Genomic DNA, 15,865 nt, shown 5'->3' with positions numbered 1-15,865 from the left:
GTACAATAATCAAGCCAACCATTCTGGAATAAAGGACACAGTGGTTGAGTGACAAATCCCATTGACAGACAGAAATTTCTGTCTTCTGCTGGAGAAGTATTTGCTACTACCTTCTGAAGATAAACTGACATCCTATCTGCCTTCTGGGAAGAAAACTTTATGGTCACAGGGGACTTCTGGTAATAGAGAAAGAAAATGAATGGGGTAAAGAAAAGCATTGGTAAAACTGTCTTCCCAGGTAAACACTAAACGTGCTGGTGATCTGAGACCAGACCAAGCAAGGAAATCTTTGGCGCAGTAAATGCTGGACATACATTTCCTGTGTCAAACTGTAGAACCTGACCAAGTCACTAATATCACTGCATATTTTATCATAATCGTTAGGCTTCACAGTGACTTTCTCCATGGAAAGTGCTCTGAGAAACAGTGAAACTACCTGTGGAGAAAGGTGACATTTCCTATCAGTAAAGGAGTATTGATCAGGCTCAGTGGTTTTAGTGCCTAATGGGCTTACACCATCTTTCTGCTGGAGTCTTTCCATTTGCTTCCACTGTCCATGCTTTCACCCCTGCTGCTGCTCAGCTCAAACATAGCTGTGCTAATAGGCAAAAGTCACATATCAACCCACACCTTTCTTGTTTCTTGTCTGGTCTCTTTTGGCAAATGGAAGGGGATGAGACTGGTTTGATGATGACTAAAAGTAGGAGATAAGCCCTTGAGGAAGCTCCTGGGTCTGTCTTCCAAGGATGTTGACACATGCTTTAATTTTGTAGTAAACTGCATTTGGCTGCATCGTCCAAAAGGCTCTAACCACTGGTTATCACCCAAGATGCCAGGAATTTTCCAGAGAGGAACCATGCTAATTCTGTTGTCCTGAAGAAGTGTCATTGTTGGTAACTGCATCCTGCTAACCAAAATGTGCCTGACTGAGTGGAGATGATTGAATGATGATGGTGGCATTCTTCTCCTCCAGTCTTACCCTGCCATATCATGTAAGCGCCTAGTCAAAAAGTGCTGGCATTCTCACAAAGGAAACTGAGCTCTTCCAGCCCTGACTTGCTCAAAAGATGCCTCGTAGGTCTTGTGAGTAATATACCTACACAAAGAGATCTTGGAAAATGTACAGATCTTGCAGGAACATAAACTTTGACTGAWCAAATGATGAATAAAATGCAGAGCAACATCCTTATATTTTGGGCAAAGAATATATAATCATTCAGTGGTGTTTGTGAAACATGTCAGGCTCTGTCAGGAAGAAGGGTTATAAATAAATGTGAGGTAGATACTTAATAATGCTATTTCATATCCATGCAATAATGAACTTTAATTATTTCTTTGGATTTCTTTCTTCTTTTATTGTAGCAGATGAGTCAAGCCCAGATGTGTAATGAAACCGAGACTGGCATCACAGCATTTTCTTTAGAGGTGGTTGAGAGTTCTACGGATCACCTGCCAAATCTTTTTTTTTTTTTCCTGTGGGGTTTCCTTCATGCATTTTACCCAGAATTTAATTCCCCCATATATGGTATGAGTGAATCACAGTGCAAGGAACTTTCATGATGGAAAAGATTTTGCAGACAAGCACTCTTCTTGCATCGCTCGTCCTACGATGCAGCTGAAGCCATCCTTACCGTACTCAAAGCAGCAATGTGCCAAGAGAAACCAGTTGCGATGGTATGTAAGGAACTTCACGCGTATCTTTGCTTTCAGAATCTATGAAAGCTAATTTACAGCTTATCAGCAAACTTCTCACCAAATATTTGTGCCAGGGAACAAGGAGATTGATTTGTTTCCTGATGTGAYGTTGGGGATTAACAGAGGATATCAAAGAAAAATTCAGAGCTGTTAAATGTAATGATGTTGGATAAACAGAAAGTCCTCACGTGATATACCTCATTCATTCACTGTTTACAACAGAGATTCTGGGAARGGAATAGAGCAATGCAACACACCACTCCTGTCGCAAAATCCCTTTCTCTCAAAGCCTACCRTGATTACATGACCTTCATGAAGAGGAATTTCTATGAGACGGACCCCCAATGAAATACTTTCAATACAAGTCTCCCTTCCATCTTTCCTGCTCTGTAAGCAAGGGCAACGACAATACAAGTCCACTGAGAGCAGCAAGATGTTTCCTTAAATCCCCATACTGTGAAGACACCATGGCCCAGCTCCCCTACTCTTACAGACAGAAGCTTTCAACCTCACTGAGGGCACCCCCCTTACCTAAAAAGTAACTGAACTAACTTGTCATGTATACTCCCAATCCTATATCAAATATTCCAATGTTGAACGAACTCCAACCYGTGAAACAAAGTTTGCAGTCTCTTTGCATGCAAAAAGTCTTTGTTTCTAACAGCTACTCAACCTTTTTCTCTTTCTACCCTCCTTCAGCCTCACCAATCTCCATTTCCTTAGAGCATCATGAAAAAGAAAACAAACCAGAAAACCCATAGTGTGGGTTATTCCGGGAACAGATATGTTCTGTTTATAATGGGCAACATAATTGAATCTCCTGGACTCTGGAGTTGCTACACTCTCCATTCTACCTCTGCTTTTTTCAGAACATGGGGACAGTGGTTCTCCTCCTTAGAGGGTTGAAATAATTTAATTTGCAAAGTGCTTGAGACCTGCAGGGACATCTTCCAAAATTCAGSACTGGAGAGTTTTTCCACCTCATCTCTCCCTATTTCACACCAAGTCTTAAATACAATTGTCTGTTCATAAACAAACAAGCATAATAAAACACCCCCAAGCCCTCAACCACATTACAACAGAATCACAGAACAGCTGAGGTTGGAAGTGACCTCTGGAGACCAAATTGTCCAAGCTCTCTGCTTGAAGACRGGTCAGCTAGAGCAGGTTGCTCAGGATATCATCCAGTTGGGTTTTGAACACTTCCTTGAACCTGTCTTTCTCTTTTGGTGGCTGCCAATTTATATTCTGTAGTGTTTTCCAGACTCTTACAGCTGTGGGTAGGAGAAGCAGCACAAAGGAAGCTTACTGCTGGTGAGGTGTGAGATTCAAGAGACAGAAGGGGAGATTCAGGAAGGCAGAAGGGTGATTAAAGGGATTCCATGAACTTGTGTCTCTACAGGGGGCCAACGCCTGGAGGCTCGGAGGCAACAAGCAATGTTAGGAGGGGAAACAGGTTTTATTGTGACTGATATCATTAAGCAGAAAAATGCATTTCAAAATGAGCAGGATTAGTGTAGGACAAGAACACAAATGCTGTCCCACATGCAAAGGATGCATATTTGTAAGATGAGAAGTATGAGGGACAAAACAYATTAAAGAGAAAGAAAAAAAAGTGCATTTAACCAACTCAATGTTTTTGAAGGAAAATGTGGTTCCCTGTGGGAAAAAAAAAAGCCCTAGTAGGACCCAAGCAGACTGCACTGATGGGCAGGGCCCACCTCTGGCAGGTGCCAGACCTCTGCTTCTTTGATGGGGAACTCTGGTGGTGGGATGGTAACTAAGCTTAGGTCTGGGCAGACCTCCACAGCTTCTCAGCAGATGAACCAGCAGGAAAACGTGTCATGGCTCTACCCGAATCCTCTCGATATCGCATTTGACACTGTTAAAACGTGAACTCCCTCTGGAAAGCGTTTGCATTTCAACTCACCAGCACTTCTCAACAACCAACCAAGCCTGTGCCCTATATCTTTACTTTTCACAAAATATAACCAACTCCTCATTACTGATGAACCAGAGTGCATCAACCAAGCTTTACAGATCTATCCCTATAGATCTATCCCAGGGACGGTGATTACTTTTCTCACTGCATGGCTCCACCACCTAGTAAACAGGAGCTCTGCCTTCGACGGACCAGAGGTCAGTGTAAGACCTCCTATCCCACCCCACCTCCTTACAGATTTTATCCCCACCTCAATGACATTACACAACAACAGACATCCATGGTTCACCAAGCCTTSTCCTCCACCTGAGCCCTATAAAACAAGACTCCTGTATCCAATTAAGAAGTTAATCATATGCCAGCAGATGGCACTCCAGAGCGTGCAGCATCCACCGCTTTTCCAGCAACGTTCTCAGCATCAGCTGGAAAAGTGCTTTCTGTGCACGGCTCCTCAGTGGTGCTTTAATCATGCTTGAATATAGGGGTCATCGAAGCAGAGCGCACAACAGGGCCATCAAACTTCCCAGGCCTCAGCATCAAGAAGAGGCCAGTACGTCATGCTGCACACAAAGCCAAATTCCTACTCCCTTCCCTTAAATCACCTAACCAATTATGAGCTGCTGGGCACAAAGAGGGAGAAAACACCTTCCTCACTCACCAGAAATCAGTTGTGCTTGGAAGGAAATGCTTTGATTACTCTTTTTTCTGTTTTTTTTAAAAAAAAAAAAAAATAAAACAAAAAAACAAAAATTTAAACCTTTTTGAAAAAAAATTCCCAAGAAAGAAAAAAAAAAAAAAAAAAAAAAAAAAAAAAAAAAAAAAAAAAAAAAAAAAAAAAAAAAAAAAAAAGAGAAAGAAACAGAAATCATTCCCAAAGCAAAGAGCTCTACAGATTGACAGCTTCAGCAGTATCAAGTGGAATATTTAGTTTGGTGAGGGTAGGAACCATCTCGATAGTTTAATTTCACTCGGCCCTTCCAGGATGAACGACAGTAGAAAACAATACTGAAGCTATTCATTTTAACCAAGGCAGGGATGCAAATCATGGTAACAGAGCCAGGGCTTACATGCATTGGAAGCAAGATCTGCAGCTTTCACCCATGGAAAACTGGGTTCATGAAAAAGAAAAAGCATTTTTTTGCCCTCCAACCCATCACATAAATATGGAAAACATTGGTATAATCTTTTTTTTTTTTTTTCCATCATGGAAAATATCGCACGGGTGTATGATCTCCGAATGACCCGCATGGGAAAGCAAACCCTCTTTGCTCAAACTGTCACAGCTCCCTTCGAGCACCYGGGGAAGACGAGAGCTCAGTCTGAGCGCAGAGAGACGAGCAATGAGAGCGAGGCCTCAGTTTATGCAGGGAAATGCCCTTTTGCTCCAAACCCATTTGACGCAAGGCTAGCCGGAGTGGCTGGAGAAGTGTCTTAAACCTAGAGAAACTGCAGGTCCGCTTCTGCTACACATGCGTCCTTTCAAACCAGAGAGCGAGCTATAAGGGAGAACCACAGTCTGTGTTTACCTGCGTGCACATTTATTTTATTTATTACACAGACTATTGCTATCAGCTTAAAAATCACTGTAACACCATCTGCAGCACATCCCTTATCTCACAGATCCCAGTGCGCCTCGTGAAGAAACTAGATATAAATCCCTTCTCTATGTCCAACTTTGTGGTTGGACTCCAAAGGTATTTGAGCAATACTGGGTCATGATAGGAACTGAAGATAAAACTTCCTAACAAACTTAAAAAAAAAAAAAAAACAGTGGCAACTTAATTTGGCAAAATAATGCAAAATTGGCTTACAGTTTTCAGCTGGGCACCACAACTAGGTAACAAAACAGAGGCCAAATTATAAACCTAGTCCTGTGGGTCCTTGCATCGCAGGAAATCAGGTATCACCGCGATCCACCGTAAAGCCGGAGACGTCAAGCCTGTCTGGCTGTGCCAGGTGGACTTGTTGGTATGTGCATCAGCTGGAGCAGCTCATGGCATGTCAAGGCTGATGCACAGAGACAACAGTGGGCTCCAASCAATCAACTACTATTACATGGTGCCCATATGTAGGACCAAAGGGGGTTAAATATCTTCGAATTATATGGTAGAAGCATCATCTGTTATTGAGACCCTGAAAATATATCAGATAGAGCCTGGAAAGGTCACTAAAGATTGCTTTTATCATCACCCRAGTGACAGAAGTGTTAACCTATTTTTAAATAAATTTTTCAGGGGAAAATACCATTGCCATTCACCTTTAATCATATGATAAATGCAGCCATCAAGGAGGGTTTAGAAGAATACAATTTCCTTCCTTTCAATAATCCATCTCCACGGGGGTTTTAAAATGTATTAAATAACGCTGCATTCACTTTGCAACAAGGTGACACAGTCAGTAAGGTTTCCCATTCGTTTCTCCAGTTCCTGTGCGATCTTAGCCGGGGCAAAAGTCAATTTAAAGCGTTGCAATGCAATTTCTGAAAGGTGGGGATGAGGGGGAGGGATGGATGCGGTCATATAAAACATGAGCATCCACACTGCCCTGGCAGAAACCCCTTCCACTTGCAGTGGGCAAAACTACCTGCTTGCTACGTCACTAGGCTCCTGCAAATTGAATACATAAGGGGGGGGAAAAAAAAAACCCAAAACACTGCAGCAGAGTGAACAAAATCCAAGCAAGCAGACCGATGCGGAGGTTGATGTTTTACTATAATCCTACCGCCATCAAGTTCACATTTTTCCTAGAGACCCAGCCTAARTTCATCAGCTCTGGGATCTTGGCCGGCATTTCTTTTACTGTGCTGGCAGCGCGTGTCCGACCGTACGGGCTAATATGACCCTCGCTGAAGAGGGTCCCGTCTTGATGGATGCAGGGTTCACCTCCATGAATGCGCCTGATTCGGCCTGAAAGAACACGTCGGTATTTGCAATATCCCTTAAACGCAGCAGCTGGAGCAGTGCAGCTATCCAGAGAGCTATCACAAGCAACCGGAAAAATATTTAGGGAGCTGTCACCGGCTATGGAGAAAAAATAACGTGGGTATCAGCTGAGTTACGTTATCTGAGGGAGCCTCTGGACGGGAGATTTGCTCTCCCTGGATGCAAACCTGCACCGCCAAGGTGCGTTCATGCATGTCYGTGTTCACGCCGCCGGTGCCGGGCGCGGGAAGCGGCCCCAGGGYGCGGGAATGTAACGGCAAGGGCTTCCCGAGCGCGGCGGCGCTCGATCCGGATGGAAGAGCCTGCCCTTCCTTCGGCTGGCGAGGCGGCTCCAGCAGCGACTCGGAGCCGGCGGGGAGGAGAGCGGGAGCAGCGCRCCAGCGAGCTTCGCTGCGGAGGAGGTTTCGTACAAAAGGATTCCTTCCTCTGCCTTCATCCTCTGCCCACAAGGAAAAACAAACAAACAAACAAAAAAAAACAAACTCGGCCCTTTCTCACTCAAAAAAAAGAAAAAAGGGAGAGAAAAAAAAACCACACACACACAAAAAACAAACAGCCAGAAAACCCAGCTAATGAACACAAAATCCTTCACCCGGGTGCTGATAAAGGCAGCTGCAGTTTCTAGCTAAATCAGCAGGCGCCGGCAAGCTAAGCAGGCTTATCCCACKACAGGAGCTTGAGAGGGGACCGCGAAGGAAAATCCGCGGTGCTGAGGTCGTTTGGGCAGTTTCGGGAATGGCAGGCTTGCGGGGATTTGGTTGGTTGGCTGGAGGTTGTATTTTCCTTATTTTCCGCCTCTCGTAGAGTAAGGGGCAAGGCGTTACAGGAAGCTCATGCTTCTCGTCTTTGCAAACAAACTCCTTTAAAGATGCAGTGGGATTGGGGTCTTTCTTGTAGGTTTTTACACGCAGCGTTGAAGTCCCAAGCACTCCTGGTCATCCGAATGTTCATCCGAATGTGCTCAGACACAAGGAATAGGGGCCATTTCCAGGGGCTACGTTGCACATATTACATCGTTTGCCTAACTCGGCGGTAAGGATGGAGGACTCTTCATTTTAACTGTTGCTGTTGCAAGGTGCTCCTGCATTCTGACCCGTCAGAGAGGGAGCTGAATGGTTAGCAAGAGAAGTACCATCTCTGCAAAGCTCACTGGCATTTTTTTTTTTACAAGATTATGGGCGTGTTGAGCAGAAAAGACTTGCCCCTCAGACCTACCGAAAGCACAGCAAAGATGGTACTTTGAGCCATTCAAGAATAAAGTYCACATCCCTTGGGAATACTACTGCTGATTAAACAAAATCAAGCATGATTATATTCCAATCCACTTATTAAATCCCTGTATCAGAATCTATGTCCTTACCTCCAAAAAGGTTGGGGGGGGGAGAAAAAAAAACATTGTCTTAGGAAAATTGCTTTAATGACTGCCTTCAAAACCAAACCAAACAAAACAGAAAACCCACACATGAAGTCAAGAAGAAATAGCCAAGCCATTTAAATGTTCCTTTTTGACAGGCCCACGAACAGAGGAGCGGGTTGATTAAAATATGGCTCTAAATGGATGTGCACTTATTTAAAAGAAAGGTGACATTATTGAAATAATGTACTTTTCCATAGAAGCCGCTACATAATAAATGACCTTGAAAAGACATAGTGGTTACTACCACACATGTAAGATATATTATGGCCAAAGCTAAGTCTTGATTACCTAAGATATACCAGCCAGATTGGAACATTAAGAACTGGGGTGAGTGCTAAGATAAGATGTTAGAGTCAATAAGATGAATGAGTAAATAAAAAGCTCCGCTTGTCAGGGAAAAAGCCTTATTTTGAGCGTGAGAAATTAAATTTTGCATTTCAGAAAAATGCACACTGTAACCTCTCTAAAAAGCTGAAGCCGTCTTTAAACCGAGCTTTGGACTTCCAGCACGAAGAACACCCACCGCATTAAAAAGCCATCGGTGTTTATCAGTCAAAATAGCCTCTTGGCATTTGCTTAGCCCGCGAGTTCCTCGGRATGGCACAATCCAAAAGCTGTGTTCATACAGCACCTACTGCGATAGGGACCCTGTCCTCACGCCAGCAAGTTGTCCTCCAACTACTACAAGAGCTACTATAATAAGGGTAAAAATTGAAACCGAGCAGAGACCACGAGGAACCAGAGTCATCACGCTCACACATGTATGCAGATTATGCAGATGATATTGCCAAGAGATTGTTCTGCCACAAAGATGAGGATTAGATCTTGCTGCCCAAAATGAGAATTATACGCTACGCACATAAAAAGAACAACTTTGAAAACACAGGAAAAAAGACAGAAATGATGCTTCCTGCGAGAAGGAAGTCCATTTAAAGCATGAATAAATTGATGCAGTCAGGAGAAAGAAGCTTGTATATGTAAATATAGGTTTATTACCCATTTTTATGCTTCTAAGTAAACATAATTTACTGACCCTTGAGAGAAAGGTCAAGTAGGCTTATGGAATAAGAGACAAAGAGATATCTTTTGGCAACTGCCATGTTCCAGAGTAGTAATTATCTTTCCCTCTCTCCGTGGGTGACAGGAAATGAAGAGGGGTGCCATTACATTGTGAGAATTACTGTAATTTTAATTTCTAAAAATTGCCAAGAAAGTTTCCTCTTAAAAAAAAAAAAAAAGTCTGTCTAGATTTTTGGAATGGTTTAAAACTCATTCCTCAGCTAAAACAGAGCTTTGCTTTCCCCTCTTACTTTTGGGGGATTTGGGGGAACTGGCCACAATGTTGATAAGAAGGTCCATCCTCCTCCTCATTAACTGAAAGAGTAAAAGGCTAAGTGTTGGTCACTGAGGATCCAGGAAGGATCAAGGTGGCCTGAAGACATGTCACAGACGYAGTAAAGATGCCCAAACTGGGCTACCCCTACTAGGTGGCTCAGCAGGGCTGGGTCTTTAGGAGCCCTCAGCTTTTCAAGCCAGTCTGCTGCTGGGTTTAAGATCACTTGAACTTACTCCATCGTGAGCATAACAACATATTCCTTTAATGGGATGGAGATGACATTAGATGCACAATGAATAAAATAAAAATAGGATTCCTTATGCTCGAACGGCTTATTAGCTGTCGTCTGTTAATTTTCTCCAGGCTATCATTTCTTATAATATTATGGCTAATCTATACCGTGGTATTAAAACATTATCATGTAGTCATATTTTATGATACCCAGCTGTTGCCCTACGGGATGGACACAGCCCAAAAGGACAGCTTTGTCCAGGTGTCCAACCTTCCCTACCGCAGACTGCATCGTCCTGGGCCGGCTCCAAGTCACCGCTGCGGCTGCCAGGGAGAGGTGACACCAGAAATACACCCTTTCCCAAACCCAACTCTGTGCGTGGGAGGAGGATGGCTGCCTTGCACCGAGGTACATCCGCACAGGGGAAGAAATAATGTATATATGTTCCAGTATTTGCCACAATTCACATTTAACAATGATCATTTAGACTAGTAAAAATACGTCTTGCAATATATACAGTAACACACACCTGCAGAACTGAACCTTTCTGTCTACACATAAATACAGGTATGCAAACATATAGTTGATTAAGAATTTATATAACTTCAGGCTGCGAGGAATTTTGGATCAATGCCTTCATTTTGCCTTTATGAATAAATAAATCCAATTAAACATTACAGCAAAACACAATGGGCAGGAGAGGAATTCTCCTCAAGTTTCACTTTTCAATTTTACCTTATTATTTGGTACTAGGGAGTTAATTACTTCCCAAAACAAACATATTAAAACTGTGTCACCCAACATCTTACATCTCCCACCCTCCCAATACAAGAGGAGAACTTAGGTACATGCATGTAGGAAAACTAGCACTCTCCAAATCTACTGTAATTAGCTGTAATAAATTAAAGCACAAATAAAATAAAACAAAGCCCTGAATTCAAAGAGCATTTGAATCAAGACTGTATGTGCACCAAAGCCAAGTAGTTCACCGTGCAGTCTCACAACACCCGTAAATCAGGTGCCCTCAACATATGTAGTATTTTGCATTACTGTATAGGGTGTTAACTTTAATGCCTTAATATATGTGCAGTATGGTCCAGTTATGGTTGCTGGGGGAACTATAATTTTGAATGTCCTGACCAATCTGCAGCTGGAAAAATAATAATAAAAAAAAGCTCAGGAAAAAAGAACAATCATACCATTGCATTCCCTCCAGCAAGGGTTTATATATTTCTCTCTTTTTATACTTGAAGGAGGAAGACAAGAAGACAAATGGTAGCTTGAAGTTGCTAACACACAGGAACCGGTTCAGATGGATGGGAATTCACCATCCTGCTTTCCAAGGAGTTTGCATGAAACCGTTCTAGTCCCCAGCCTGAGCCAGTGTCACAGGGAACTGCATGAAAACACATTCGCTTTCAAGCGCGATCCACGTGCCAGCCTCACCTCGCAAGGCCAGGAACATGCAAACGGCTGCCCCAGCTGACTTCTGAGCTAGAAGCACCTCGCCGAGGACATATCATGACCTCCCCCCCCTTATTTTTCATAATGCACCAAAGCCGAACACTGACTCTTACTTGCAGGTGGAAGGTACAAGGAAAAACCATCTCTAGCTGAGCCAATTTAACCCAATCTCTCCTACTGGTGCCTGACCCAGACCAAATTGTTACTACTACAGCCTCCGAATGAGCAGGATTCTTGCCCGTTTTAAGGCAGATGGGTTTGCCTCTGTCTTGGTCTTCTTCCATCCTCCCTTTACATCCACCTCCACCACCAGTGGCATCCAGGATTTAAGTACTTTTCCCCACATCTTACTTCCTTTCTCCATTAAAGCTCTGTTCTTTCCTGGAGAAGGCATTTTTTGGAGACCTCGACAATTTTCAATACATGAAGAAAGCTGATCACACATGCCTGTTCAGGCTTACTCCAGGTGTGGGGATGCACAACAGCTATGCCTTAACTAGCCCTCTTTGTCCTCTTAGCACTGGTCAACGGCCACATTCGTGGCATAGCCACGGCCAAGCAACCACGTGGTTGTCCTGGTCACCCCAGAGCTGTTCCCACCTCTGCGATCCACTCTACTGACAAACCGCCGTCTAACAAAGTTGGTTAAAAATGCAAGAAGCAGTGTAATATACATGCCATAAAAAAAGAAATCACAGCTCATCAGCTGGGCTGCTTTTCTAACGAAGGGAGAAAAACCACCCAAGTTGTTTCAGCCTTCCCAGATGGGGTGGGTTGCCCTTTACAGATCCCTCTGTCTCTCTGCTGGTTGCAGAAGGAGCACAGATGACTCGTTTCAAGACTCTCCTGGATTTAGATGGGCAGGATGCACAAAAGAACCCCCCCACATCTCTGAGCTCAACCATCAAAATCAATAAATGTTTGACTTCAGTGGGATTTGGCTAAGATTCAAGAATATGCCGTTCGTGACCATACGAATACCCACGTCCAACACTGATCACCAGCTGGTGGGTGAAAATAAGCTATAAGATTGCCATGAACGCGTAACTGAAAAGCAACATTTGTGCACAATCACTCCAAGGTGCCAATGGGACCACTTGACAAGGTTAAAAGAAAACATTAGCACTTCGGAACACAAGGACCTTAGGTTCATTGACCTAAAATTAACTAAGTGACAAGGTCTGAGGCAGAATCATGGCTGTTTGGAGCCCATCTAATATTAAAGCTCTGGTCCATTGATTTGTCCTAATTGTCGGGTCTTCCGTGACTTCATTCCACCCTTCCTTACCAAGAAGCATGAATGTGACAAGGAAACAATTTTTTCCCACATACAAGTCAAAGAGGATTTAGCCAACCAGGTGGCATGACAAGTGAGGGAATGAAGATTCATTGGGAAAGCAGAAAATCCGCTAACTGCCCCTCACAAGAAAATGCACTGTTATCAAGAATAATCATGGAAATTAAGCATAAAGTTCTGTCTTTTGGTGGTGTGATATCAGCTGAAAATACCTAAAAGATGTTTTGCATGTACGGTTTGGAAGGCCAACCTAATCTTTGGTGGACTCATACTACAGCTAATTGGTCTCTTGGCATCAAATCTCTCATTAAAATCTGTGGAGATTTCAGATAAACATGCACACTGATATACATATATGTGCATATTTTATACGTGTGTATACACATATATATGTGTATACTCTACATGGATACACCCCCTTATGCTCTTAATCATGTTATATATGTACACAGACACATACTCATTTAACTATGTTTTATAAATATACATATACACACACATGCATCACATACCCGTCTATATATAAATATATATATGTGCATATAATGTATATACCCAGATTGCATATAGTATTTATTAACAAAGTTCCTAAAATGGGTAAAAAGAGAAAAATAACAACTCTTTTTGCTTATGTATATAACTCCTAACTGCCGTGTAATGTAGATGAAGGATGTAGAACAAATGATCCCTCTTAACRCAGAAGACAGATTTGATAAAAAGCTCTCTTACTTCCTTTTAAGAAATTGCACTTCGAGCGCGATTTCTCTTAGGCTACGAGCGCGGCTCCCCAGGAGGGGACGCGAAGACTGTTCTTTAGTACATTCCCGAGTAGACAAAACACAAGGAAACGCACACCATGAAGAGCAGTCCCGTGGGAACGGAAAACGAAGAGAATAACCAAACAGGCCTTTTTCCCTGGGTTCTGTATCTTCTGCCGCCAAAAGCGTCATGCATTATTATTTGAAAAACAAAAACCACCCCACTGGCAACACATTCTTCAACATTATTAGTGAGGTTTGATGATAGCCCTTTTTTTAGCAATGTACTTACTCTGTTATACACAGACGCGCAGGAACTTACCTGTTTGCTACTCCTCTGCCCAGTAGGAAGCAAAGATTTGGATTTCTCCGCTATTTTCTGCCATAAGATAAAAGAAGGAAAATGGCTGAGAAAACAGAGTCCAAATATTTAGGGAAAAAGTCATATGGAGTTATTTCTTCTGCTTTTTAAAGAAAAGAACGTTTAAAAAGCTCTATTATTCGGAAGAAAAGCAGTATAACCGCTTTGAAAAGTTTGGTCTTGCAGGGATTAAAACTCTTCAGAGCTTCCCAAATGACAAGGTTATCGAGATTGAAACATGCATTTAAGAAATGACAGCTAGGACGTGGATAAGTAGCAATTTACCACTCAGATTGGTTTCCTGACGCAACCGGGCATTCACAAAATGCAGTGGCTAATTTTGGCACTTCTGTACTGATGACGGTTTAAAAAAAAAAACAAAAAAAACCCCATAAAACACGTACAGTTCCGATGGATTGTACAGGGGCTTAAAAAAGGTGTGTGTACGTGTGGGTGGAGCACTTTACCTGGAGCCTTCCAAATTCTCATTTAATGGGAAAAAAGTCATTTCATTTAAGCCCCCACACTTGGGCTTTGGAACAGGGTAGCAAAGAATTAAAAATAAGAGATGACTCTACAGATAGCGCAATGCTATTATATAATATACATGCTGTTGAAGTGTAATTCAACCTTTTTTTTTTTTAAACCATAGCCAGTGAGTGTTGGGAAACCAAACAGAACAGAACGGTGCTGATTGATAAACTCTAAGGTGAATGTCGCCAGCCAAATTTCATTACACCTGTATAATCCCAGTGTATTCTTCCCATAGGTTGCACACATGCGTCAGACTCACTGGAGCAGTGTAAGAAAGCAAGCAGAGTCTGCCCAGGTTGTATTTGCGCAGGATTAGATTAATCCTGATGCATGTTCAAACAAACCTGATGCATGCAGGCAACGCTGCACGAGAGAGAAGCAGTTTGACATCATTGGCAAATTTAAATCATTCCTATAGTGTTTAAAAGGAAAGCAGATCTGCTCATCAGTTGGGTCTCCCCAGGATGAAGTAGGTGAAGAAGAAAAAGAAAGAGCCGGAGTTGAGGTTTTGTTTGTTTTATTAAACAGCTTGTCCTCGGTGACAGTTTCAACCCATGAGGTGAGTCTGGAAACCTTATGGCAAGGCCATATACCATAGCAGAGCCATAAGGTGGGTTAAACATTTAAGTTTAACGGCAGTGTTGGCTGCCCATTTCCTGCAAACAGGAAACACAGTGGAGGGGGAAACTGTGCAACCGCTCCCCCGTCTCTCCAGAAAGTGGAGACACACCAAACTGATGTCATGGCCACGCCACAGGTACCGCCGAATGTCCGCCAGACCCACAGCCAGCAAATGCACTTTTYCCCCCCCCCTCCTGCTGCTGAATTATTCTGCAGTTGCATGTGTGTGCATATTCCAGTGTAATTATACACTGCTTGACTGATAATATCAGAAAAGAGGGAAGGACTCCATGTGGGAAGCTCTGTGGAGATGGTCCACACTCCTGGGAACTTCATTTGCTCCCACTCAACATGTTCGCAAATCGACACGCTAAAGCATGCAAGCGGGCGAGCTCCTCACCTTCTGCACAGCCCCGTATCGCTGGATGGCGTCGGACAGCTGGTTCTTCAACCTGTCCAGCTGAAGTCGCTCTTGCTGTATTGGAAAGACAATAAGGCCGTGTTAGCAGGTCTGTAGGGACAAATCAAGTAGTAGATTCTGTTTGTCTGTGACTGGAGGTAACCGTGCTGGTGGGACACACCAAATAAACAAGGTGGGCACAACTGGTATTTAAAAAATAAAAAAAAAAGGAGAAAAAAAAAAAGAAAAATTCACTGGGGCTACCAGGATGCCACGAGGTTTTATTTGGCAAGACAGCACAAGATGCTTTGCACTTTCAGGCAAAAAGAATTCCAAAAATACCATCCCAGGTATTCAGTGTAACATTCAAGTCATGACTACAGTGTGGTTTACTWCCTAAGCTGGACACTTTCCTTGGAAGGGATATACAGTGGGATATTTTGCTGTCCTGCTCACTGAATGAAGGGGCTCTCACTAATACTGGTTCCTAAAGGTTTGTGAAACACAAGCAAATAAAGACCTTACAGTCACCAAAAGAACAAAATTGTTATAGCGTGGCATCCTGCTTCTACTTAATAAACACCAGGCTTGGACTGCCAGCATTTAAAGCAGGGTATGATAACCCTAGAAGACCTTCCTATCGAAAGTCCTTTATTTAGACGATACCACGTGATGGAGCTCATCATCTCATTTGATGGTAACGGGTGGTTTACTGAACTCAAGAAGTTGAAGCCCGCTACATCACCCACAAAAATATTCATTCTCACCAGCACAGGGGTTGCAACAGTTCTTATCAGAACCCAACTGATCTGTATGTTTTCCAAAGCATGTACCCGAAATAGCAAGCCTTCCTCTACGGAGCTGGT

General features: G+C 42.9%; 1 protein-coding gene across 1 annotated transcript in view; it reads right to left on the bottom strand.

The window, feature by feature from the left end:
- TSNARE1 (t-SNARE domain containing 1) overlaps positions 1-15,865 on the bottom strand; it is a 436,739-nt gene that overhangs the window by 243,490 nt on the left and 177,384 nt on the right. The window contains exons 8-9 of the mRNA XM_026069584.1: positions 15,000-15,074; positions 13,406-13,462 (exon numbers count right to left, since the gene is read on the bottom strand). Coding sequence (XP_025925369.1) covers positions 13,406-13,462; positions 15,000-15,074 — 132 coding nt within the window. The remainder of the gene's footprint in view (positions 1-13,405; positions 13,463-14,999; positions 15,075-15,865) is intronic.

Source organism: Apteryx rowi, unplaced genomic scaffold, assembly GCF_003343035.1.
Source record: "Apteryx rowi isolate R43461 unplaced genomic scaffold, aptRow1 scaffold_106, whole genome shotgun sequence".
Classification (NCBI taxonomy): Eukaryota; Metazoa; Chordata; class Aves; order Apterygiformes; family Apterygidae; genus Apteryx; species Apteryx rowi.
This window is presented reverse-complemented; position numbering and strand designations above follow the sequence as displayed.